The sequence below is a fragment of the Malaya genurostris genome, chromosome 3 (genome assembly GCF_030247185.1).
Source record: "Malaya genurostris strain Urasoe2022 chromosome 3, Malgen_1.1, whole genome shotgun sequence".
NCBI lineage: Eukaryota > Metazoa > Arthropoda > Insecta > Diptera > Culicidae > Malaya > Malaya genurostris.
In genome coordinates this window covers 17979388-18006867 of record NC_080572.1, presented here as the reverse complement: position 1 = coordinate 18006867, position 27480 = coordinate 17979388, and the positions used below count along the sequence as shown (strand labels likewise).

The 27480-nt window shown below is 37.9% G+C and overlaps 1 protein-coding gene across 1 annotated transcript in view; it reads right to left on the bottom strand.

Moving 5' to 3' along the window:
- LOC131435358 (neuroligin-4, X-linked-like) overlaps nt 1–27480 on the bottom strand; it is a 413817-nt gene that overhangs the window by 142536 nt on the left and 243801 nt on the right. Inside the window, exon 7 of the mRNA XM_058603165.1 lies at nt 13366–13507. Coding sequence (XP_058459148.1) covers nt 13366–13507 — 142 coding nt within the window. The remainder of the gene's footprint in view (nt 1–13365; nt 13508–27480) is intronic.

Genomic DNA, 27480 nt, shown 5'->3' with positions numbered 1-27480 from the left:
CCTGTCGTCCCGGAACCAGAAGTCTTATCCAAATAAAATTCAAAAACCTTATATGAGAGCATAGTACTTTTCATACGAATCTAAGTTTGTAGAAATCACTTGAGCCATTTCAGAGAAAATTGAGATAAATTATGTGTCACACGCTGATCTCGACGAACTGATTCAAATTGTATATGGGTGTAATATGATATGTTCGTGCAGCGATTATTGCTGTAAGCAGCTTATGTAAATCAAAAACGAAACTTTGAATTCGAAAATCTACATATGTCATATTCGAACCATTATGTTGCCAAAAACGAACTATGCTAAATTTGAAACGAGGCAAAATATCAGTCTGTTTTCAGGTTGCTACCAAGCATCGCTTTATCATACAGCTCACCAAACTCCTACAGCCGGATAGGGATTTCGATGTTTTCGAATTAATCTATTATTCAATAATCGAGTATAATTTTCAAACTATTTGATTAAATTTTATCGATTATCTGGGTTATGAATCGATTATTCGATTATTGTAATTAAATTATTCAAATTGTTCGATTAGATTAACCTGTCTCAAAACATATTTTGTTTACAAGAACAATTGTCACAGATATTGTCAAAAAACTGAAAATTGAACATCCGACCTCTAGAACATTCAATAGCATAGTATTCAGGCTGATATTCACGAGGAGACCTTTGATTTACGACTAGTTTGATCGAAATCGATTCAGGCCCGGAAACTCGAAGATTTAAACAAATTTGTAATGGAACATACCTTGGGACCTTTTTTTGCTCGTCCAATCCTCCAAGATAGAGTGAAAAAATGTTTTCGAAGGGGGTCCGTATTGAAATCCCCCCGGCCCCGTTTTTTTTCTCTCGTCGGCCCAGATTGACATACTGCAACGGCATGTTACGATTACATTATATCCTTTGGTATTAACAGACAAACCTAATATTCTGTCGTTTTCCGATTTTTCATTGAAACCAAGTATCACAAAACAAACAAAATTAATATGTATAATGGAATTATGATACGAAGTAATATAAAATTATCACGTATAATGCTCGTATATTTTTGTTAACGAAAATCAGAGCACTGTTCCGGACGGCCGATTCAATGCAAAGTGCGCTGATCTTACAAGCTAGTTGTGGTATATTAACGATCCACCCGAAGCCATCCGAATCCGAATTCAGGTCGAGACGCCCGAAGGCCGCGAGTGCGCCGGCGACCTGCTGTCGGAAACGCCGGTCACTGCGGAGGGGCAGCGCCCCCGCAGAAATCACCACTGTCTAGTTGCGGGCGTTTGCCAGGATTACCCACACAGATAAAAATATTTTGTAAATTTACATTTATTTTCATGCACATATTTGGAGCAGGTAATTAAACATAAAATTACTTTACAATTCTGTACGTTTCAATACAATTTAATCGCAAAATAAGCGTTAATTGAAAGATACAGTTATATTCATTGAAAATTCAATGCAATTCAATTTAGTTTTGCATCGATGAAGGTTTTCAATCAAAATTTCGATTCAACCCATGTATATTCCATGTTACTATTGATTTACATCTCGTGTAAATTTCATTATTTCTTTCTGTGCAAAGCTAGGAGCTATCCCTCAGTTAAATCCGAACGAGCGGTAGCGAGGTCGGGCATCAGGTCATTAAAAACGATGCGGCGTAGCGCGCATTAGACCTTTTAAAATTGCAGTAAATTAGAACAATTTCTTTTAGGCAGCATGTTCATCTGTTATGCATGACTGTTATGCCAAATGACCATTATGCCAAATGACCATTATGCCAAATAACCATTACGCCAAACGGCGTTATGTCAAACGGTATTATGACAAACGACTTTATGTCAAACGTGGTAGCCCTCGATTTTCGATCCCGGAAGGTACCTATAAATTTTATGTGTTACGCACTACGATTTCTCTAAGATGGCTACACTGATTTTCAAAATTTTCGAATCTATTGATCAATTAGGCGCATTTAACTAACTACAGCTACATCGATTTCCGAATTCTTTTTTCGAAACTATCGGGAATAGTGAAGCTAAAAAATTGCCAAAACGAATTTAATAAACAAAACAAAATCATGGTCCCGTACAAAATTTGTGAATTTTATCCGATTCCGACTTCTTATTTTGAAATTACAGGGTGAAGAGTTTTTATAATTCAACCCGTCATAGAAAATGACGATACCAAAAACTCTTCAAAGTTGGGTTCAAAACTATTTCAATATATTCATCATAATAATTCATGAACGATTGTGATTTATGCTGGTCTCTGAATACCGTTTCTGGAAGTGCCATAAATGATGACAAAAGCTTTAAAAAAGAACTCACTTCTCCATCTCATGGAATGCTTAATCGATTGTCATACGTGTAGATTGAAATGAATAATTTTAAGGCTTCATACAATTTCTATCTTCGATTCGTCTTGCAGTTCAAAAGTTTTATTTACAATTCATTAAAATAATTTCAAGAAAACTAAACACAACGAAGAATATTAACGCTGAAAACACATGCTGATTGATAAAAAAAAGGTATCATCTCACTACTAGGTGGTTCATCCACATTTTTTTTCTTTCATTTTTCAATGAAAACAGTAATTCAGTGCAATAATTATTAAAAAATAATTATTGCAACAAAAGTTAACACGAATTGAACATCAATGCTGCCATTGATGATGATTGAAAAGCATAATATTTTGCATTAATTTTTTTGACGTGAAAAATGCAATACATTTCCATGGGAAAATACAGTACAAGTAAAATTGCGTTTTGAAGCAACTATTTGGGTCGAAAAAACTGTGAAATACAGTACGGATTCGAGCGTTATTTATACCCGATACACAAATTAAATCAACTCCGTATTTAAACTATTGAATCGATATATTCTACAACATTGCAGTGTTTCAAAAAGGATAATGATAGCGAACATCATGCTACATTACCGTGTGAAATTAAATCCAGTTTTCGAATCATTTGGCTTCCAATAATTATTGTTGCGGCGGTTTTCAATTTCAACTCTCATGGATGCCCCGAAAGGTGCGATAAACTTAATGAGATCAATTCATAGCAACGAATTAATTCACAGCTAGGTATTTGCTTGATACGCGATACATGAAATACTAATAATTTCCAGCAGGTATATATGAGAGCTACGCAGTCGGATTGTGCGAAGATAACATGGTTTGTCACACAGACAAGTTGGTGCAGTGAGTTTCATATCTCCCAGGATACAAATTATGACTGTTTGGAGACAAAACGATGTTTAATTATTTTCTAAATCAATTGGTATCGATTTGTAGATCGCAAATCGCCGGGGTAGGGATATTTAGGCAATCTAGTCAACCGAAACTTGATTTTGAAATAAACAAATAGCGTTGAACATAACAGAATTAGATGCTCAAAATTTTGTCGAACTTCTTTCTTTAATTTTTTCACTAGTGTTCATGTGATTTAAATCGCAGTCTGTCTGGTATTTTATTGTCCATATTTACACAGATAAGTCATTTTCTAGTGCTGGTGTTTGCGTAGCTCTGCTAATTTAGATAACAATTTAAAAGTTTCGAGGAAAAAGCAAAAAATCAACTACGATGATATATCGTAAAATAAGTACATCAAATAAATTTTAATACTTTTATCCTGCCCAGGACCATCTGGAGTTGAAATAACGACTCGACTCGACTCGATTTATTTGAACGAATGCAGTAACAAAACACGAATTCCGATGATAAATTAGAACGTATTGAGAATTATCTCTTGAATTTGAATGACTATTTGGTGCCAGAAAAAAGAATATATATATAATCTAATAAAGGCCAAGCTCAAATTTCGAGCAGACATGAATGCAAGCTAACAAGAAGAAGGACAAATTCCGGTTAGATAACGAACATTCGTAAAACGGGTATCATGAATAACACTCCGTTGTTGTTGAACACCCTCTTCGTTTGATCGTCCGTCAGTGTTGTCAGTTATAAAGAGATAATGGTGATAGTGATAATAATAAGTTTTAAAATGGGTTTACCTTTTAGGTACTTGAAACTCATAAAATCTTAACCGGACTTTTACTGGCTTCGGAATTTATTTATTTATTTATACATATCTTATTTGTATTTGTATTGTTCACCTGCTTTCTGCTTTATTCCTTCTTGATATGCTGCCACATTCGTCTTATTTGAGTTTTAGAGCTATTCTCAGTTCGATTCTTCTGTTTTGCCTTTCTCATATAGAAAGGATATGCAATCACTGTGAAACCCGACTTTCGAACTGAGGCCCGGAGGGCCGAGTGTCATATATCATTCGACTCAGTTGGTCGAGATCACAAAATGTCTGTATGTGTTTATGTATGTATGTATGTATGTATGTATGTATGTATGTATGTATGTATGTATGTATGTATGTATGTATGTATGTATGTATGTATGTATGTATGTATGTATGTATGTATGTATGTATGTATGTATGTATGTATGTATGTATGTATGTATGTATGTATGTATGTATGTATGTATGTATGTATGTATGTATGTATGTATGTATGTATGTATGTATGTATGTATGTATGTATGTATGTATGTATGTATGTAACTCAATTTTCTCAGAGATGGAAGAACCGATTTTCACAAACTTAGATTCAAATGAAAGGTATTATGGTCCCGTAGACTGCTATTCAATTTTGTACCGATCCGAATTCCGGTTCCAGAATTACAGGGTGATATGCACCAAAAAAGGGAAAAAATAGTCGCACACGTTTCTCAGAGATGTCTGAACCGATTTTCATAAACTTAAATTCAAATGAAAGGTCTTATGGTCTCACACCATTTTCCTGAGTTTCATTTGAATCCGACTTCCGGTTCCGGAATTACAAGGAAATATGTGAAAATTTATGAAAAAATGAGTACTCAATATAATCGGAAATTTCTTTACCGATTTTCTCATACTAAAGAGCAAATAAAGGTCTTAAAATTTCTTAAAAAGTCCCCGAAAAGATGATCCAGATCCGACTTCCGGTTCCGGTATTACAGTGCGATTAGTGAAAATTTTCAATTTCATGTGTATTTTTTCACAAGCGATAGCGAAACGAGGTGCACATTTTTATAAAACTAACTGCTAAATTCATTTACTCGGCAGATTTTGTTAGTTAGTGAATATTTCAAATTACTTTGGGACTACTAGTCCTCGGGTTCCGCTTCCAAAAGCAGCAGATAATAGTGAAAAAAAGCTCCAAAAACGGAACTTACTTCGATTTCTTAGCAACGGTTAAGACGATGTTCACGAATCATGATTCAAATTAAAGCTCTCATTGTCTTTAAATATACAATGCAATTTCATCCTGATCCGACTGCCGGTTCCGGAAGTCCCGAAACGAAATCCTGGGTACAGGCCTTACTGCTTATGATACCAGATCGAAATACCATATCACAATACGGAGAGATTTTTTTCATCGATAGGTAGGTGTGGAATATTTTTTAAATCAGTGCTCGGGATGCTAAGTATGCGTTTATAAAAGCCAGTTTTTTAGCATGTGGTACTTGGTCACACTATGTACGCTTGAACAACGACAGTAACAATTGGTGTCATTTTGTTTTATTGACTGAATATGTGTAATATGTGTAAGGTAGATTCTGTTTTGCTACTAGTATTTCGATTCATGTTCAATGAAAGAATAATAAATTTACTATAAAAATCTTGGTCAAATAAAAACAAACATAGCGATTTTCCGTTTCGATGTACTAACTCAATCGGCATGCGACATTTGAAGATTTTCATCTAGTTAACTTCATAAGATAATTGTATGTGCCACGTGAATATAAGATCATTTATAAACTGTCGTAACGAAACATTAACCTCACGATAAAAAGCTGCATGTTAATGCGTATACTATAAAAATCATGCAGGAGTAGATTTTCACTACCTAAAAGAAATAATCGCAGAATAATTACTACTGATAGTGAAGAACTATAGAAATATAAACTGATGTATAAATAAATAACACTCAATTTCCGAATGCTATACTTCGACTGTGATAAATGCTCGTTTGCTTCTCAATTATCTTCACCCAGTCATACTATGGATCGAAGAATGACGCCAACCCATTATCCGACAGGCTGCATTCATCGACCGAAAAATGATGTTCTACCATATTTTCCTACCCTTGCTGCCGCAACAGTGGGTTAGCCATTTGGTCTAGCGATCTGTTATCCGAGAGAACCAATCATTTGTTTGGCAAAAGTCTTTATATATCGGTGTTGGCCAACTCATGCAAAGACCAATATAGGAACACATTTCAACCCACAGCTTACGTGTCCTTTAAAACTAATACCCTCATTCAAAAACTGTTATTGACAGTTTGCCCAACCCCTTGGTGTACCATTCAGTGTGAAAGGCTGGTTGATCCTAATTTTATTATACGAATAAAAAGATTAAAGCCCACTTCGGTGATACACATTCAACCTACCCATTCACTCAGACATGTTCAGACTAGTCTGTCACTTGGGACAGCCATCTAATCAAATAGACATGGCGTTATCAGGGAAACCAAAGACATTTCGAAGGATAATAAAATGTGATACACTGTGAAAAGTACAGTATTTGTTGCTTTATGAAACGAGACAAATCAACAAACAATACCTATTTGCACGTAAACTTTTCTTATCTGTGTCTCAAAATATTGAACAAATTTTATATATTTTCACTAAGCGTATTTCCAGATCATTTCGAGACTTTGTGACATGTTCCAAAATCGTTATGATGATATTATTTTTTATATCGTTTCATCGTTTGCATGGAACTTAGCTTGAGAATCTTTGATACAGTTTTTGTCAATACCAAACAAAACATTGATTCCACATACGGGCACGTATAAAACTGTTCCGCCATTGCCACAGAAGTCGTGTTCATGCGGATTGGTTTCGATTACGCGTGTGTGTATGAGTGTATGCCAACCCACTATAAAAGAAACTGCGCTGCGGTATGTGGTGCTAGAGAGAAGAAAAAGCATTGCACGATCCAATCAGAATTCATTTTACCGAGCCTCATACTCTATCATCTGCCGGTAAGAACACAAACATACGACCTAGCAAAAAATAACATCCCTCCGTAGTTTGCTAGGTCAGATGTAGCCACCAGTAAAGAGAGACAGGCATTTGTCCTCTAATGGCTTTCGATGGATAATATTTCGCTATTCTACACTGTTATACTTCCAACAAACCAACCCACGAACCGAAAAACCGACAGCAACCGATTGGGCGATATGTGTCCGGGATTTGGCCTGGAAAAACAAACATAAAAAGCTGGGAAAACATTATCCGAGCTTTGAATATTGAATGATAACAGAGCATCGATTATGTTGGAGCAGAATACTGTAATAACATGTTGATTTTTACTTCAATTATCTAGTGTAGCCAGTGTCAACTCAAGTGCCTTTTTATATGCCAGCTGCAAAATGCAAGACAACAGTTGATATTTTGATGGTGGATCCATGCTTCAAAAAGGTTTTGTTAATGATAATAGTAGCATGAACAAACATACCAAACAATCGAGTGTTGTCTATCGTTCACATTGGTTGACAGTACTCTCAACTTAGTTGATGTGAAAATAATAATTCAGAAAGAGTTCGAATTCCGCCAGATAGGAATTCCTATACCCCAACAAAAATCATATCTTTCTAAATTGACTTGTTCACGTTTCTCCCAAGACTAAAGCTTAGGAAAACGAACGGAATCGTGACAAGCATATTATTTGGAAGTGGAAAGAAAAAAACTTTTCAAAGATTCTCAAACACAATAAGAGGTTACACTGAGGTCTTTTTTGTGCGGTTTGTTTTATGTGTTTTTGTTCTACGTGGCTTTCTATACGCAGATTTCCGAAAATACGCGGTTTTTCGAAGTTATGGTTTTCTTGTTTTTTCTCAGAAATGCATGAAACGTCGAGATCGGGTGTTACTCCGAATTTGTTTTTTAATCAACTCTCTGCTACCTAGAAAATTTTCGATTATTTAAAAAAAAATGTTTTTCGAGATTATACCAGATCTCACCTTTCATGCATTTTTATGACATTTGGCATCAAAGAACAAATCCGTAAGTTTCACGGTTTTTTCACGAGGATTTTCGAAGTTACGGTTTTCCACGCGGTTCGTATTCCCTGTGTAAAAGACCTGTCTTTATCCACCTAGTGGTGTGATGATGCCATTCTCATATTACTAATATTTCCAAAAATTTCACCGGATTTTTTTCAATCTTGAATAAAATAAAAAATTTTGGGTATAAACTAACATAACATTTTCAATTTGTAAACAGTTATGTCAAGTCAATAAAAATTTTACTTTTTTTTTTATTCAATATTATAGTATAATTTTAAGGCACACTGCTTAAGCTCTAAGATGCCAAGGGTATTTACTAATCTTAATTACGACTAACATAAAACTAGAATAGTATCATTATGTAATGTAGCGGTAGCGGATTCTCGAGAAGCTATCGGTAGTGGCCGGTGAATTGAATATCGCATGAGGGTCTTCCATATGCCGTTGGCGAAGATCCATGTTGGCCGCATCCTTCGGTCCGTGTGGGTCCGCGGGAAACACCCCCAGGCTACGAAGGCCCGGCGGGTGGCCCGCATGCTGGCTTTCGACTGGGGCGGCCTTCCGTGGACGATGATGGTGATGTTACGGAAGAGAATGAAAAAAAGTAAATATTGTGGAAACGGGGTAAAAAGGGGATGTGGGAACAAAATGTTTGAAAACGATAAAGATCTAATTAGTTGCCATCGAGATGGTGAAGAGACAGGGAAGGGGTAACGAAAAAGTTAGTGACAAAAAAAGATCTTGTTAGTTCCAATGAAGATGGTGGACAGGTCGAACCTGTAGGTGGAGATTATACTTTCTGAGCGAGGGATAACACATTACACTTGTATATCAATGTGTTTAAGGTACTGGTATATGAGAAGCATATATAAACTATCCCGACTCGCCAACACATCCCGAACCGGAACCTCAGGCGGTCTACCTCGGGCCCTAAGGGATTCCAGTAGCTTCGACCTGGCGTCACGATACTCTACGCACGACCACACGACATGCTCGATGTCCTGATAACCGTCGCCACAGGTGCAGAGACCGCTCTCCGCAAGCCCAACACGCCGGAGATGTGCGTTGAAGGTGTAGTGATTTGACATGAGCCGCGACATAACACGAATGAAATCGCGACTCACGTTCATCCCCCTGAACCAAGGTTTCGTCGATACCCTAGGGATAATGGAATGTAGCCATCGTCCCAGTTCGCCATTGCTCCATGAAGTTTGCCAACTTTCGAGAGTTTTCTGACGAGAGATACTGAAAAATTCATTGAAGCAGATTGGTCTTTCATAAATATCACCTTCTAATGCGCCCACCTTAGCCAATGAGTCTGCCTTTTCATTGCCTGGAATGGAACAATGCGAAGGGACCCAGACTAACGATATTAAATAAGACCGTTCAGATAAAGTTCGCAAGTGTTCCCGTATTTTCCCCCGGAAATATGGGGGATACTTTCCTGGCTTCATTGCCCGGAGAGCTTCTATTGAGCTTAGACTGTCCGTGACAATGAAGTAATGGTCTTTGGGCAAGGTTTCAATGATCTCGAGGGTGTACTGAATAGCAGCTAATTCTGCGACGTAAACTGAAGCCGGATCATTGAGTTTGTGAGAAGCGGTGATGTTTTGATTGAAGATGCCGAAGCCTGTGGACCTGTTGATGTTTGAACCGTCAGTGTAAAACACCTTTTCACAGTTGACTGTTCTAAATTTATTATGAAAAATATTTGGGGCCACTTGAGGGCGCACGTGATCCGGGATTCCACGAATTTCTTCTCTCATGGATGTGTCGAAAAACACAGTAGAATCAGAAGTATCCAAGAAATGAGCACGATTGGAAACAAACGAAGAAGGATTAATATTCTGAGCCATGTAATCAAAATACAAGGACATAAAACGGGTCTGAGAATTGAGCTCGACAAGCCTTTCGAAGTTTTCAATCACCATCGGATTCAAGATGTCGCATCGGATTAGCAATCGATATGATAGATCCCAGAATCGGTTTTTCAACGGTAAGACGCCCGCGAGCACTTCGAGACTCATCGTATGAGTCGACTGCATGCAACCTAAGGCAATACGCAAACAACGATACTGAATTCTTTCCAGCTTGATGAAATGAGTGTTCGCCGCGGATCGGAAGCAAAAGCATCCGTATTCCATCACGGACAATATCGTTGTTTGGTATAACCTGATCAGGTCTCCTGGGTGGGCACCCCACCATGATCCGGTTATTGTACGAAGAAAATTGATTCTCTGTTGGCATTTTTGTTTCAGATACCTAATGTGACATCCCCAGGTGCCTTTGGAGTCGAACCAGACCCCGAGATATTTAAATGTGAAGACCTGAGCTATGGTTTCACCCCCTAGTTGAAGCTGTAATTGTGCTGGTTCTCGCTTCCTTGAAAATACAACCAGCTCAGTTTTCTCCGTAGAGAACTCGATACCCATTTGAAGAGCCCATGTCGACAAGTTGTCGAGGGTATCTTGCAATGGTCCTTGGAGATCGGCAGCTTTGGGTCCTATAATAGACACAACGCTGTCGTCGGCAAGTTGTCTTAGCGTGCAAGATGTGTTGATACATTCATCGATATTACTTACGTAAAAATTGTATAAAAGGGGGCTTACGCATGAGCCCTGAGGAAGACCCATGTAGCTGAATCGTATTGTCGACAAATCACCATGCGCAAAGTACATGTGTTTCTCAGACAATAGATTATGTAAAAAGTTGTTCAAAACTGGCGAAAGACCATGCTGATGCAACTTCTCAGATAGGATATTTATAGAAACTGAGTCAAAAGCCCCCTTAATGTCTAGGAAAACTGATGCCATTTGTTCTTTACGAGCAAATGCCATTTGAATTTCTGTTGAGAGCAACGCAAGACAATCGTTCGTTCCTTTGCCCCTGCGGAAACCAAATTGTGTATCTGAAAGTAAACCATTAGTTTCGACCCAATTGTCTAGACGAAACAGAATCATTTTTTCGAACAATTTCCGGATACAGGAAAGCATAGCAATCGGCCGATACGAATTGTGATCGGAGGCTGGTTTCCCTGGTTTTTGAATGGCGATAACTCTGACTTGTCTCCAGTCGTGTGGGACAATATTACCCGTGAGGAACTTGTTGAATAAATTCAGCAAGCGCCTTTTGGCGGGGTCAGGCAGATTTTTCAACAAGTTGAATTTTATTCTGTCTAATCCCGGGGCTTTATTGTTACATGACAAAAGTGCAAGTGAGAGCTCAACCATCGAAAACGGTGATTCGTTTGTATTTGGTGTCGCGGCGCGGGTGATCTTCTGTTCCGGAACAGAGTCTGGGCATACTTTTTTAGCGAAATCGAATATCCAGCGGTTGGAGTATTCCTCGCTTTCATTCGTGGTGTTATGATTGCGCATTCGTCGGGCTGTGTTCCAAAGAGTGCTCATAGATGTTTCTTTCGTTAAGCCGTCTATAAACCGACGCCAGTAACCGCTTTTCTTCGCTTTAATCAAGCTTTTCATTTTAGCGTCTAATGCCGCGTAGTTTCTGAAATTATCAGGTGTTCCGTTTTTCCTAAACTCGACAAATGATGAAGTTCTCTCAATATGATACAACCTTTTTGAAGTAATCGCTTGGCTAAGGTTGGTGATGCGACAAATATACCGAACAATAGACATATTTCCTGTCTATGCCAAGTATGCATGCTCGAGGCATTTCACGTATATTAGTCATGCCGTTCTTGTTGACGGCAACAAAGACTGGATTCAATAAATTTCCAACGCAGAATATTGGAAATATGGTTCTTGAATCAAAGCTATAGAAGCTTTACCTTATGGCAGAAGTCTGGCTAGATTCTTAGGTGATGTACGTTTATGCTGGACATAGATTTGTGCTACTCTAACCATTATCAGTTAAAGCAATTAATACTCTATTTTCTTTTCGTAAACGCTCTTTGGGGTATATTTGTACATAAATCCGTCTTAAATTACTAAATTTCAATTTATTTAAAAATAAACGGTACAATCATTTCAAAACCTATTGAAAAGAAGCCTCGATTATAATATTTGAGCTGAAGTAGTGCTGGGGTAGAAATGTATCCCACGAGAGCATTCTAGAGTTAAAATTGAAAAAAATACAGCTGAAATGATTTATAGTCAATCTAATAATAACAGGTCAATCTAATAATCTTCATCTTGATGTTAAACATTATTCCCCAGCTTGGAAGCAATTAATTTGCTTTCAGTGAACTTTACGTAGAATTAACCGTTCGCGAGATATATGGACATGAAATTCAAAGTACTCAGATTGTTGTTTAGTCGCGTAACTTTAGCAAGCTACAGGTAATTGTATATTTAATTTAGAATAACTGAATAACTGTCTAGAAATCTTATTAAAATTACGTCATTTTACGAAAACCTAAGTTCTTCGAATTTCATGTCTAAATATCTCGAGAGCGACTACTTCTGGAACATATATCTCAACGGGCATTTAAATTACCTTTTAGCTTTAGAATCATATTCTAGTGTTCAAATTACTATTTTACATAAAGAGTTTGAAGTTTTGACAATGCCTACAAATTTTAGCTACATCTTCTTGAACTTTAAAAAGGCATTAATCGCATTAACGTCAAATGTTGGGTATAATATAAGGGTCAAGATAAAAATACTGCAAAAATCAATAAGAACAGCGATATTTTTTTTTTGCAGTTAGTTTAAAAAGTCCTGGAAAAATTCTTAGTCTCAGCAGGATCCATAGTACTAACCATGCAACAATTCTGTACACTTAATAATCGGCTGCAAAGTCTGTTGAAACAGAAAGGCAAATTCCACAAAAGGAACATAATGCCAAGATTTTGCTTTGAAAAGTTTTGAACATTTGTTGAGCTGTTGTTTTTTCCGGTGTATATATTTTTGGACAGCCCACTTGAATGTTTCTATATATTTAAACATGTTTAAACATTATTTTGTTGAAAGTAATAGTTTTTGACTTGCACTGATTTGAAAACAACGCCATCTCAAAAAAATAAGTCTTGAGTCGAATTTGTCTCTCAAACCGTGCAAAATTATTCTTTGTTATAATATAATGAAAACGTGTGAAAAGTTTCTTCCAAATTCGAGTATGTGAAATCTGATGATTATTATCCATTTGGGAAATTGTTCTGTTGACGTTTGAGTGGGATTTGATGTATCCGAGCAAAAACAAATCGAACGGACGACACGGAAAGGGACAGCTTTGATATTTTCATAAATTAAACTATTTAGGACTTACCCTAAGATACAATAATTATCAAATGAAATTGCGAACATAGTTCTGAAAATAATTTATGTATACTCACCGCTACCAGGAACATAGATGTTCAGTGTCAAACAATCTTCGCTTTGGTTAGCTAGTAGAGGAATCAGCCGTTTTAGATGTTGATAACGCCCTTTTGGCATGAAGAGAAGTGCCGCGGTACGGTTGTTGATGTCCGGAAAGCTCTGCAGTGAAATAAAACATGAACATTTTACAACAGAATCATTTTTTATTCATACTACTGATTGATATTGAGATGAAGCAGAGATTTTTTTTTTCAAAACTTCGGCACGTTTAAATATATAATTAATTTTCAAAACAGAAAATATCTAGATAACTCAGAATTTCATCCACAGCAGGCAATTCGTTGAAAAAACATCATCCCCACTAATTCAGAGAATTGAGCACAAACATTTGCTTTGTTACCCACTCCACTTAGTGGTCGCAGATTTGCAATTTCAAAATAACGATGAGTGGCAAAACACGAAGGGTTCACTTTTTTAAATCATTTGACGTCCTCCTTCCTATCGGCGGACTTTCCACGCCTGACAAGTGCAGGGTGTATGTTCGAAGACTGATGCTGTTACTTCTGCCAGCAACGACGATGTGAAACTCTATACGTATATTTGGGACGAAACGGATGCAGAGATTGCAAACCATCCTTCTATCATCACCATAATCATCGACAACATCGTCCTCGCGAAGGCATCGCGTCGGCGTTCTCGACATACTTGCTACCAGTGCTCGTCGATCGATGGGAAAACATGCAAAATCCATCTGTCTCCTTTGAATTATTAAGCATCAATTCAGTCAAACGGAATTCACTCATCTTTTCTAATTTGATTGGAGTTTAATTCCAGGAAGCGGACCGCCCGCTCCCGGTTCGTCGTTCAAGGGTCTGTAACGGACGGTCGCCATCGTTCAACGATCTGAAGTAATCGTAGTCGATAATGGACTCGGTCGCTTGCCACACGCTAGATCGGTGAGAAGGAGAACGTACTCGAAGGAACATGCAGACAGTGTGGGCTTCTGTTCGCAATCCATTTGAGGCTTTGGCGATGGAAGTCAGGAGCTTAAATTTCCCGACAAACCGGGAAAGATCCAGCAAGAAAAGTTTACCATTTACTCGACCGAGCCGAGCGACGTTAGCATATTGAGAGGTTCTACGCTAGACCGTGTAGGGGTGTAGGGGATGAGTTTGTTTTTTTTCGAATCGAATGAATGAATACATATTAGGATGAGTGGAACGGGGAATGACAGATTGAATGCGATCACATGTGGAGAAGGTTTTGCGCTTCAATTTCAAGGCAAATTGGATGAAGAGATTTATTTGTATTCCCAGGAAATTGCTTTGCTTTTCCAGTCATGAATACGAACATCAGGAGAGTAAGCAACAAATTTCCAGCGTGATTTTGTTAGTGAATAGTAAATTGAGCGATTTACCAGAATTCATTTTTTCCTAAGAATCTGTTCATCGAACCCATAACTAAGAATCACTTGAAACGAAAGTGTCATCCATTATTTATTCGCGAGCGGCAGCTGTTTGGTTCTGGTAATACTATTTAAAATTTATGTAGGTGACTTAAATTTACTTCTTCGGTTAGGAAAAGCAATTCATCGTTTCGATACTTAAGTAACGGTTGAAGTTTGAATTGAGAAATGGAAACGTTTGCGTTCGAATTGGAACAATTTTCTGAATTGTTAAATTTAGTAAATTTTTTCCAAATCAGGTTGATTGTGATCTTTGAATGTAAAAAAAATTATCTTTGCAAACTGTTTTTCAGTTCCCAGTTCATTATCGAATCAAAAACTAGAACTGTCTTGCTTCGAAATTCGAAAAAAATTTCAAATCAAGCAATTTTTCTTGATTCATATTAATCAGAACCAGTGCTTATAGCAGCTCAGTTTAAACTATCGTTGCTACTTAGCAGCTCAATTTAAACCGCACCAAAGTGCAATATCCTTTTTGATGGCTCAACCAAAAATGAGTGATGACTGACCGGTCGCCGAAGAATGGTTACATTGCGGGGTTTTTGTTACAAATAAACTAGTTTATACAAGAAGCACATACTTTGTTTCAATTTATTCACATTTTGCTATCGGATCACCAGTGATTATGTACATAAATACAGTAAACTTTGTGCCCGCTTAGGTGGAAACATCAGTTCAATCTGAACTGCATAAAGTACTAATGAGCCGAAAGCTAAACATGAAGAAATTGAAACAAAATGTGCACAAACCGGTTACTTTGTAACCAGAAGCCCTAAAATGTTCATGAAAAATCGTCCAAATTGGACAATTAATCTATTTCTAATTAGTCTATTTCGCATAATTCCATTCTACAATAAAATTGCAATGCTGATAATTGAGCCCACAAAAACTTGAATAACGTGGCAAGTAAAAGCATTCTCGATCATACTTTTCCGTATTTCAGGCAACCGCCAAAAATCATGTATTTTTGCATTAGTACTTAAATGGTTTTACTTGAGTGAAAATTGTCAGATAAATTACGAGCACATGACTCAGGTGCCACCAGAATTGCAAGCCATCGGAAGCGGAAGGAAAATCCACCCGAAAACGGCACATTTCCTAGTCATAAAAACAGCAGCGAACTTACGCCACATTCTGCCAGAAGCAAAAGTAAAAAACTCCGGTCTACCAGCTGATTTAATTTTTAACATCTCATTTGTCGTTAATTTTACCCTCATTTTTTACCGTCTCCCCGGCACGCGAATCGTGGCACCCAACTTGATGGTTTGTGAAATTGCCAAGTATTTGTCCTACGACTTGATATGTGGCGGCTTCTGGGCTCCTAATATTGTTCCGCCTGGTAGGGTATTGCTGTCGTGTCGGCTTATGTAAGTCGCACCACGGCTGAAGACCGGGTCTAAATTCCAACTTGGTGGAAGTTTTCCTAGGGAATGCGCCTGAGCGACAAAAGGTTTCCATGTGCGGTTTTTAATGTGTGGAGTTGTTCCCAATTAGAACAGTGACGGCAGGAGCGAAACTTTATGAGCACGCAACCCACATATGTTAGTGTGTTTGGGTGGATGTACGTGCGCGTTCGAAAAATGGGATTACGTTGAAATCTGAACACGGTGAAATACCCGACGGTTTGTTTTCGGAAATGGGTAAATTGAATCAAAATTTCTCCAAGGAATTAAATGCTTTATTACTCGGATTCGGCGTCGTGGTGCTATAATGAGAGGGAATTAAACAATAAAATAAACATAATTCACAGGTGTGGGAGTTTCTCAGGGGGCTAAGAGAGCTAAGCTGCTTGCTTTAATTACATTCTCCCGAAAAGTTTGTCGTTGCCAGGTATGTGAGAATATTCTTTGCGTTAGTAGTAAACTGAGTTAACATTGGGTAACGTGGTAGATATAATCAGGCATACTGTGCTTTACACAGAACACGATGGTATGCTGTTCGGAATCAGTTAAAATGAAAAAGAACATCGATGTCCGATAGCTTGCTCCATCGGTGTTTAATTTCACTTTTGTTATAAGCATTTGAAGTTATAGATCTGTTTTGAATAACGAATTTTTGTATTTGAACTTCTTATATTCATGTTTTATATTTTGATATTTTGACATTAAGTTGAAAAAAGAGCGCAGAGATTTCAAGAGTAATCGTGTGTATCCGAAAATTGGTAGTTCATGGTGAGCGAAATGGTTAGTCTTCAGAAAAGACATTACACTTCTGTGCAAAAGGTGTAAATTTTCGTCTGCTTAGAGGTTTATGCTAATCCGTTAGGTAGTGTTAGCAGTACAACACAAGCCGCCAATGACCCGATCAGTCGATGACGAAACGTAAAAATAAAAATGCGGGAACGGATTCCAAGTGCGTGAAGTCAAAGAGAATCCAAAACTGTTGTGAGATCGAAAAAAAATCTTCAGTATCCAGCCGAACAGTTCGTCGCCGTTTCGCCCGAGAGCGCCCATTTAATAGCTGATTGATTAACTAATTATTATCTTGTTAGCAGCATACCACTCCAGATCAATCTTGGAGTAATGGCATCTAGCCAAATCTGGTCAAAAGATGATGTTGCCCCTATGCATGCGGATGAACGGCAATACACGCTTATCCAGGCAATCTTCGATGAAAGCTTTCCATTGTCGAGGATGTGTCGAATGGTTCCGTTTTCAGGCCACAACAGAAAATCGCTTAGTAAATCATGGCCTTCTTCTCGAACTTGTTGGCAGAGATAAAATTGAATTTTTCCGACGAATTTCCATGTCTGGTAGGAATGGTATTGATCGGGAAGCTGCTTAAAATCGAGTTTGACATATCAATGTGCAGCCCTCATGTTTAGTCAAAACACGGTCTTACAACACCCGCTATTTCGTCACTGAATTCATGTGTCGGTTCAAATGTTCACTTTAAGATTTATTTTATTTTTGCCATTTATATCCCCCAAATGATGTAATATCTTTGAAAAACCCTTCCGCATAGGTAATGTAATATGATTAGCTTCAGGTTTATGCAACATATGTTACTTAACATCGGTAAAATCCTTAAAGTTTGTTAGGTGGGCCAAAATATATGAAGTGGCCAAAATACCTCTGTTGCCCTACAATTCGCTCCTGAGCTGTTCCAATCGAATCATAAACAGCGAACATGTTCTAAGCTGAATGTGTTTATAGCTGGGTGCTTGAGACAAGCAAAATTTTACGCTTCCGTTACTTCTATAAATCAAACTCATGTTAAGGAGCGTTTAGTTGGGTTTAATCGAAAAAGTGCATGAGAGTAGATCAACATAATCAAAACAAAATCTTTTGTCTGTATAACTAATACTCAGAATGTATTTTTATCGTTGTATTTGCCTTGCATATTGCTATTTCCCACCTCTGAATATCATCATGTTCTAATGAAGATCGTTGCATGGCTGACAATCGTGAGAATGATTATTCTTAATCACGTGGGAGATTAAGTAACTATAGCGATATTGAAAGTAATAAGAATTCCCCATACTCATTTGGCGATATTTGATTGGGTGATAATTTCGCAAAACCGATCAGAAGTAATAATTAAAAGCTTCTCTTCTGTGCAAATGTGGGGCATGTTTGTATGATGTGAGTTTCAACTTAAAAAAGAAAGACAATTTTTTATGAGGAGAATATGAACTTTGTAAAGGTATCGCGTATAAAACCGCAGATATTTGCAGATCACGCAAACTGCACAACAACGGACGTTCAGAATAATTAAAAGTTTCAATTTTGATAGTATGAGCAGGACAAGATATATAATTTTGTAAATTTATATGAAAGACGCTCCTGGTTTCCATTAAACTTTCATTTTTCCTCTTATCCTGGTCCATTAAAATTATTGAGTAAATTCTATCGTTGAGCTTCAAAAGACGTCTATAAGAGAAGACCTACAATTTTTTTACGATTCTTCATAACGATTCGAATTTTGGAAAAAAAATGTGCCGGTAGTCGGACTTGGATAAAATTCAGCAAATCATTTATGGGACTATCAATGGTTTATTTAATTACAGACTCTCATGGTCTGGCAAATCTGGAATATCAATCCGGGTTGACGATTCAATTCATACGGCGCTGGTCTTACAAGCCAGTTGTCATATGTTCGAGCCCCGACCTGGATGGATTCATAGTGTCAGGAAGATCGTAGTACTAGCCATGCATGCATATACGCTAAGAATCGGCTGCGAAGTCTGTTGAAACAGAAATCCACAGAAGGGATGTGATACCAAGACTCTGCTGGTGGAAAAAAGGCGGGTGGGTAATGTCAGAGACATAACTGGATGTCGTGAATACGAAAACAACTGACATGTTCCTTAACACTTCCGAATATCAATTAGTTGATCAATTGTATGAATTATCTCCTTTTGCACATTTTTCACAAATACAAAGAAGGCTTGTTTCTACCTGATTTAGTTTGTAGCTTTTTCACTAATGGGCGGTCCTAACGGCTATAAAAATAGCCGCATACAGAATTTTAATGTCGATTATTTCATTTCGGATTTGCATAATTTATTGATAGAAACTATCAATATTCTGTAGGGATTCGTTTCTAGCATTCATAAGGGTCAAATTGTGTAATTCTCTTCTAATTTTTGGGAACACTGTTCAGTTAAGTTTGTTGTGTTTTTTGACATACCGTATTTTTGCCGTTTCAAACCGTTTCCGCGTTAGTTAATCACTAAAGTTTTTATCAGTGAATGACTGTATACTGCCTGGATCGAAGTGAGGTGTTATTCTAAACCGCCAAGTGCTAGTCAAGTCGTAATTCACGTTCATCTGTGTCGTGCCTGTGGCTATTCTTCTTGCTGCCGTCATTGTAGTTTGACAATAAACAATCGACGAACCGTTTGCTGCTGTGATTTACCATCTGCATAGTTAAAGGCGTATTCCTGCACTTAGAATGAGTTCGGAGAAAAATTGTGCAAAGTGCAGTCTGATTATTGCAGGCATCGATTCCGTTGTATGCAGAGGCTACTGTGGACGCATGCTTCATATGGCATGCTCTGGAGTTTCTCGCGCTCTATTGGGTTATTTCTCATCTCATCGTAAAAATTTATTTTGGATGTGTGATGATTGCGCCAATTTGTTCGAAAATTCGCATCTCCGCTCCATTACGAAATTGGCAGACGAAAATTCACCTTTGGTGTCGTTGACGGAAGCAATTAATGGTTTACAAAACGAAATCAAAACATTGTCAAAACCTGCTCCTCTGACTCCCACACCGCTCAATATGCGCTGGCCATTCATCGAGGGTCGCCGTCCAGCCAAAAGACCTCGTGGGCCTGACTTGGAACAAAAAGCTTCCGAATTCAAATCTGGATCGAAGCAAATCGGAGAAAACGTTGTTTGTGTTCCAGTTTGTGAACAGCAACCCGACAAATTTTGGCTATATTTGTCTCGTATACGTCCAGACGTCACCAATGATGAGATTGCTGCTATGGTGCGAGCCAATCTTGAAATGAATGAGGATCCAGTAGTTGTTAAACTGGTCGCCAAAGGTACCGATGTTAGCAACATGACCTTTGTATCATTTAAAGTTGGCCTCGATCCTGCACTACAAGCTATCGCCTTGGAACCTTCAACTTGGCCCCAAAGAATCTATTTTCGCCAATTCGAGGAGAAATCATCCCAAAAATTTTGGAAACCAGCTGCTGTGGATCCATCTCCAATGCCTGTTTCAACGCAAGGAGGAATAGTTCAGCAGTGATGCAATGTAGTATACTGGGACGCACCGTAGTTGATATTGTGGAAGCCCCTGACCCCCCTTCCCCAGTCGTGCCAAGAGCGGTGATCGTACAAATGTTAGAAATTATCGAGGCATAACCAATTTATCAGCTGCATCTAAACTGTTCGAAATAATTGTGAGCACTGAGGTACTTTTTCGTACTAAAAATTACATCTCTACTGATCAGCATGGATTTATGCCAGGTCGTTCAGTCAGCACGAATCTCTTAGATTTCACTTCCAGTTGTTTTTCGAGTTTGGAGAATAAAGTACAAATTGATGCAGTATACACTGATCTGAAAGCAGCTTTCGACCGAATTGACCACCGAATACTCTTGTGCAAGATGTTGCGGCTGGGCGCCACACAAAAGTTTACTGACTGGCTACGCTCTTACTTATGTGGTAGAGTCCTGCGAATTAAGCTCGGCTCTTGTGTATCATCTTCGTTCTCAAATTTATCAGGAGTTCCTCAAGGCAGCAATATGGGTCCACTTTTGTTTTTGCTGTTCTTCAACGATGCTGTTTCGGTGCTCGGAGTTGGCTGCAGATTAGTATATGCCGATGATTTGAAATTATATCTTGAAGTTCGCTCTATTGACGACTGCATCCGGCTTCAAAAACTTCTAGATACATTTGTCGCCTGGTGTCGTAGAAACTGGTTGATTGTCAGCATTTCAAAATGCCAGGTCATAACGTTTCACCGAATACTGAACCCAATTCGATTCGACTATGCAATTGATGGACAAACGCTCCAGAGAGTTGACCATGTTAATGACCTTGGTGTTTTGTTAGATGCCAAACTTACCTTCAATCTGCATCGTTCATCTGTAATTTCAAAAGCGACCAGGCAACTAGGTTTTATTGCAAAGATCGGGCGGGACTTCAAAGATCCGTATTGTTTGAAGGCGTTATATTGTTCTTTGGTTCGTCCAATACTGGAAAATGCTAGCGTAATTTGGAGTCCTTATCAACTTACATGGAACTTACGGATTGAGCGCGTTCAGAAACGATTTGTTCGTCTTGCTCTAAGAAACCTTCCCTGGCAGAACCCGCTTGATCTTCCACCATACCACGATCGCTGTCGACTGATCGGACTCGACTCATTGGAACGACGCAGGAAAATTCAGCAAACTACTTTCGTGGCAAAACTGATCAACGGGGATATCGACTCATCGATGATTTTGTCTCAACTCGATTTTCGTGCTTCACAACGATCACTGCGTTCTTCCAGTTTATTTCAGCCGAGATTTCATCGAACGACGTTCGGGTATTACGAACCGATAACATCATGCTTGAGGACATTTGGCACCGTTGAACACCTTTTTGAATTTGATGAACCATCACACAAATTCGTGCAGAAAGTACAGCGATCTACAATTTTATGACTTGACTAAACCAATTCATTAAGACCATTTTAGTGTCAGATGAATAAATTTAATAATAAATAAATAAATAAATAAATAAATAAATAAACATTAAACTCTGGAACATTTTTCCCAAAAATAAAGAAGGCTTCACTTGATCTCGATTACTGTGAATTTCACACAGCGAAACGTGCAAAAATCTAACCAAACTGTTCTAGACTTGCCCTAAACTGAAGATATTTCCTTTCGATATGCGAACAACAATGTGCACCTAGCAAAAATAGGGGGTAAAAGCTCTTTGCCTCTCAAACTTACCAAAATCTGTACGGCTAGTAAGCCGAAACTTGTTTCGTTCGGGACGTCGGTTTTGATATTACACTTAGGTGTAATATCAAAGAAGTGTTTTGCAAATAGCATTAACTTTACGTCTGCCTAGCGGTTTATGTTGAACCGTCAGGTCTGAGGTAGCAGTTCAACATAAACTGCTACGCACTGATGAGTCTAAGACGAAACGTAAAATCAAGTGAAATTGGTTATGTGCACCTAGCATAAATTAGAGGGTAAAAGCTCTTTACCTTCCAAACTTACCAAATCCTAATAGTTCTTTAGAAAACTTTTAGAGCCATTAGAACGGCTGATTTTGTGTAATGCTCTCCACCGTTGTTTTTTCACCAATGCTAATGACTGGCAGCTGTGACGTAATCGCTCTTGTCGAAAGCGAAACTAATTGTGCAGACGACACAAAACACATCTGCTCGCAGTGGCGAAAGAATCCAAACTGATTCAATTTTTGTTGAGAGGCTTGTTTTTACCTGATTTCGTTTGTAGCTTTTTCACTAATGGGCGGTCCTAATGGCTATAAAAACAGCCGCATACAGAATTTTAATGTCGATTATTTAATTTCGGATTTGCATAATTTATTGAAAGAAACTATCAGTATGCTGTAGGGATTCGTTTCTAGCATTCAGAAGTACCAAATTGAGGAACTCACTACGATATTCATCACTTTTCGGAACATTGTTCTCAAACGATTTGTTGTACAGCAGCAGATAGTTATATTATTTTCTCATTTTTGGTGCATATCGCCATGTAACTCCGGAACTGGAAGTCGGATCCAATTGATATTGAAGAATGATGTATGCAACCAAAAGACCTTTCATTTGAATCTAAATCTATATCTAACCGGAATTAGAATCCAATTGATATTCAGGAACTTTGTATGGGACCATAGCGCCTTTCATTTGAATCTAAGATTGTGAAAATCGGTTAAGCCTTCCATCTCCGAGAAAAGTGAGTGACATTATTTGTCACACACATACACATAAAGACGTTTGCTCAGTTCATCGAATGGTATATGACCTTCGGCCCTCCGGGTCTCGGTTCAAAAGTCGGTTTTCACAGTGATTGCATAGCCTTTCTATATGAGAAAGACTGAAAAGGTCTACGACCGCAAAGGTTCATCACAATCAGTCAAGTGGTTACGGCGATGATTTTTTGGAACCATTTGCAAATTTTATACCGTACCGAATATTTCATCTTACTATAAAAAGTACAATTGACTCGTACAACAAAGTGTTAGGAGCACGCATGCCGTTAAAAATACTCAACCATGTGAGGACAAAACTGATGACAAATTTGACGTATTATAAAAAGTGTCGCCATATCTCAAAGATTACCAAGAGATCGAGGTGCTTAAATGAGGAAGTTTAATTTCAACTAAATTCATCAGTATTGATATTTTTTATATGATTTTACGTTTCGTCTTTGATTCAGTGCGTTGCAGTTTATGTTGAACTGCTAGCGCGACCAGACGGCTTAATGGAAGGCGCTAGGCAGACATAAAGTTAAGGATACTTGCAAAACACTTTTTGCTATTATAGAACGGAGTGTAAAGTCTAAAGTGACGTCTCGGACAGAACAAGTTGCGGTTTGCTAGCCGTGCAGATTGTAGTAATTTGAAGAGGAAATTAATTCTGTCAAAGACGAAATGTAAAATGAAAACAAAATGAGTGCACCTAGCATAATCTTGGGAGTAAACAAAAGCAACCAGAAATTAAGTGGACTAAGCATGAATAAAGGAGTGGGATTAGAATGAATTTTCAAAAGTATTCTACGATTGCAAACTGAATGAACGAGTTTAAATTTTTTTTCGATGTAATTTTTAATAAAAATGGAACAATCTTGCCACATGTATTGAAAATCTTGAATTAGTTTTGAAGCTGCAGCTTCGTATGTCAAATTAAAAGTGTTTTGCCTTGAAGAATGACTGAATCGTAGGAAAGCACCAAAATTTACAATTTAGCCACGTATGTTCATCGCGCACTATACCAACGAGGTGGAAATCGCTCCAGTGATGGGTTATAAAAGAAAAATAACAATATTTCACTGTTCACAGCATGACACAGTCCCCACCAGGTTGAATCGGCATGTAAAGTCACAGTTGTCTAAGGACAGAAGCACGTTTTGGTTGTGATTATATCTAGATCGTGAATCCAATTCCCGGTAATATTGAGCAAATTTATTGTCTAGTCTTATTGCTGCGACACTCTGGACGTTCAAGCTTGATTGGAACGGTAAACGATCCTTTTTACTGGGAGTCTAGAATTGAAACTCATTAAATTTGTGCCCATGCCACTGGAGCTTTCGTTGCAAAATCGAAAAAGGGTGTTCGAAAAGAGGTAACTCTATCTTAAAAGAAAAATTCCGCACATTCATTCAAGGGACCCAATTTCACGCCTCGTCCAGTAGCACTTAAGCCTTTCAACACCCGACGAGGTGACTGCGATGACAAATAGTTTGCTGTTGTTTTTACCACGTAGTTTATAGCTCATCGTAGGTTGATGGGCAAATAATTTCTACCGGAAAACGGTACCCAGCCGATGTCCTATTTAGTTTGCTTAGTCACGAAGCGGGTAACTTGTTACGGAGAGCTTCAATTCAGTAGTCAGTTGAGTGTGAGAAACTTAAAGAAAAGAGAACCGGGCGGGGAAAACAACACTCGACTAGGTGCTTTTTTTTGACTGGTGTATGAGGCAGTAGGAATATAACAATAAAAGGTGATTTAAACTTAGTGAAAAAGCACATTTTCTTCTGTTATTTATTTCTACCTTTTACTTCACTCGTGTTTGATTGAGGGTGCTCATTTTCACATTTTACACTACGCGCTGCACAAACGCGAAACTGAACACTAGCAATTAGTAGTGATTCAGCATCAAGTACCGATAAAATTTCAAGCATTATGTTGAAAATTAGTGCAATGTTTTCTCGACTTCGTAGACATGTTTTATGGGCAACAACAGAAAATATGTTTGCGAAAATTTCATTTGTCTTAATTAAAAACGTTCCTGCGATTGTGAAACACATAATTAAAGCTTTTAGTTATTTTATTTTACAAAAGTACATGTGCAATTTTAAAAAAGGTTCTGAGTCTCTCGAAAGTTTGCTTACTAAACAAATGCAAACGTTCATTATGATTACCTCACATTACCTCTTCGATTCATCAATGAACAGCAGTTCCATCCGAACTACAATCAGTTTCCTAGTTCATTCAAACCACATGTCAAAATATTATTACAGGATCTACATATGATACAATTTATTAAACCTGTTTTAATCCACCTAGTGGTGTAATGATGCCTTTCTTATATCAATCATATTCTCATATATAATATTGTAGTATTTTTTTATATCGTTTTAACCAATTCGGTCGTTCGTCAGGGGGCTGTAGTTTTCTATTCAAAATGTTTCTCTTCGATTCTTGAACGAAATTAAAGTGATTGTTTGTGTATTAACTAGTATAATCTACAGAATGAAACAGTTCTCTGATCGGTTGGGCCATCCACGAGAAAACGAAGTGAGTTTCACTATTATAGTACTTCCGGCACCGGAACCCGAGAACCGGTATAATCGAGGTCGGTTTGTATGGCCATCAACTAATATGACGTACAAACTCTACTAGTTTTTATTCAAATTTCGAAGATTTTATACGATTTTGACATCGTGCTCTAAACGACGGTGAAAATTTTTGTTGAATCCGAAAATATGCAGTAGTTTTTGGTAGGACCATAAGACCTTTCATTTAACCCTAGGATTGGGAATATCGGTTCTGCAATCTCTAAGAAAAGTAAGTAAAACCATTTTTGGGAATCGGTTTGTGTAAATCAGTCAAACCATCACTGATAAAAGTGAGTGAGTTTCATTTTGGAATATATGACTACTATTTCCGGTACTTCCGGAACCGGGAACCAGAATCGGTTTGTTAAGCCTACTGAATCTTTGTTTGTCAAAATCGGTTCAGTCATCTATTTCCGAGGAAACCTTGTGAGATTAGTTGACACAAGCATTAACATACATACACACACACAGATATTGCTCAGCTCGACGAACTGAATCGAATGGTATATGACACTTAGCCCTGCGGGTCAATTTTACTAGTCGATTTTCAAGTGACTGCATAACATTTCTTTGTAAGAATAGCAAAACGTAACTCATCAAATGACTCAATTTCACAAGAACGATTCCGTAGCTACCGATTCAAAATCTTTAAATTAAACTCGCTTCATTTTCTCATAGAACCGATCTTCACAAACTTAGACTCAAATAAACAATCAATTGGTCTTTTTGTCGGTTTACCCCTTTTTTTATTTTTGTTCGTGTGCTGCCTGACTTCGTTGCTGCTCGTTGGAGCTAACTGCGGCAAATACATAAAATGTTGCACATATTCTTCGTGTAACTAATTCATAGTTCTCGAATATGCCCGTCTCGAACAACGTAGAACAATTCACTGCACGAAGGAGAGAAGGGTGAAAATTATGCAATAATCGTAGAGAACCCGAATCTACTAAAACAATCTTCACTGCTGGTATTAGATTTTTTATCGTGACGTCACAAATGAATAAAAATTCATCCTTGACAGTTCAGCGGTAGTGTTTACAAACAAGCTCGAGGAACATATCTCAAACAATCATCTTACATTTCACAACTAGTTATTTTTATTTAATGAATCTTTGAAACGAACCGTATCGAATCGTTAACAAAAGTTTTTAAACACTATTTAGGGGTTATGGACCGTGAACGGTCTAATCCGTTTGTCAACAGACAAACAAAAAAAAGTCTGTTTACAAACAGTACCTGTAAAATGTCAAAATGTGTTCATCCGATTGAGTTAGCAGTGACGGTAAAAAACCAACATTTGAGTTAGCAGTGACGGTAAAAAATCAACATTCGTTGATTTAATTTACTCTTCGAATTGGTTCGAATGGCGTCACTGCGATGATCGTTGTGTTCCATTCTTCGTGAAACATTCTTCATCTGATTAATTCATCATATCTCGTGAGGTAGCAGCAATGGGGGAGTGCTGGGAACAAAGGCGAAGGAAAGCGAACGATGATCATTGGCGTTCGTTGCATTTTTGATATTCGAACAACATTGAATACTAGGCTTTGAGAAGACCGGGCAAACGAGGCACATTTACAACATGCGAAATCGACGGCTTTATAAATGGTTCGCCAACTGCTGCCGAGTACATGAATCTATCAATTGCCTTATATCAAATCGATCATAATATCGCAATAGCTAGACAAG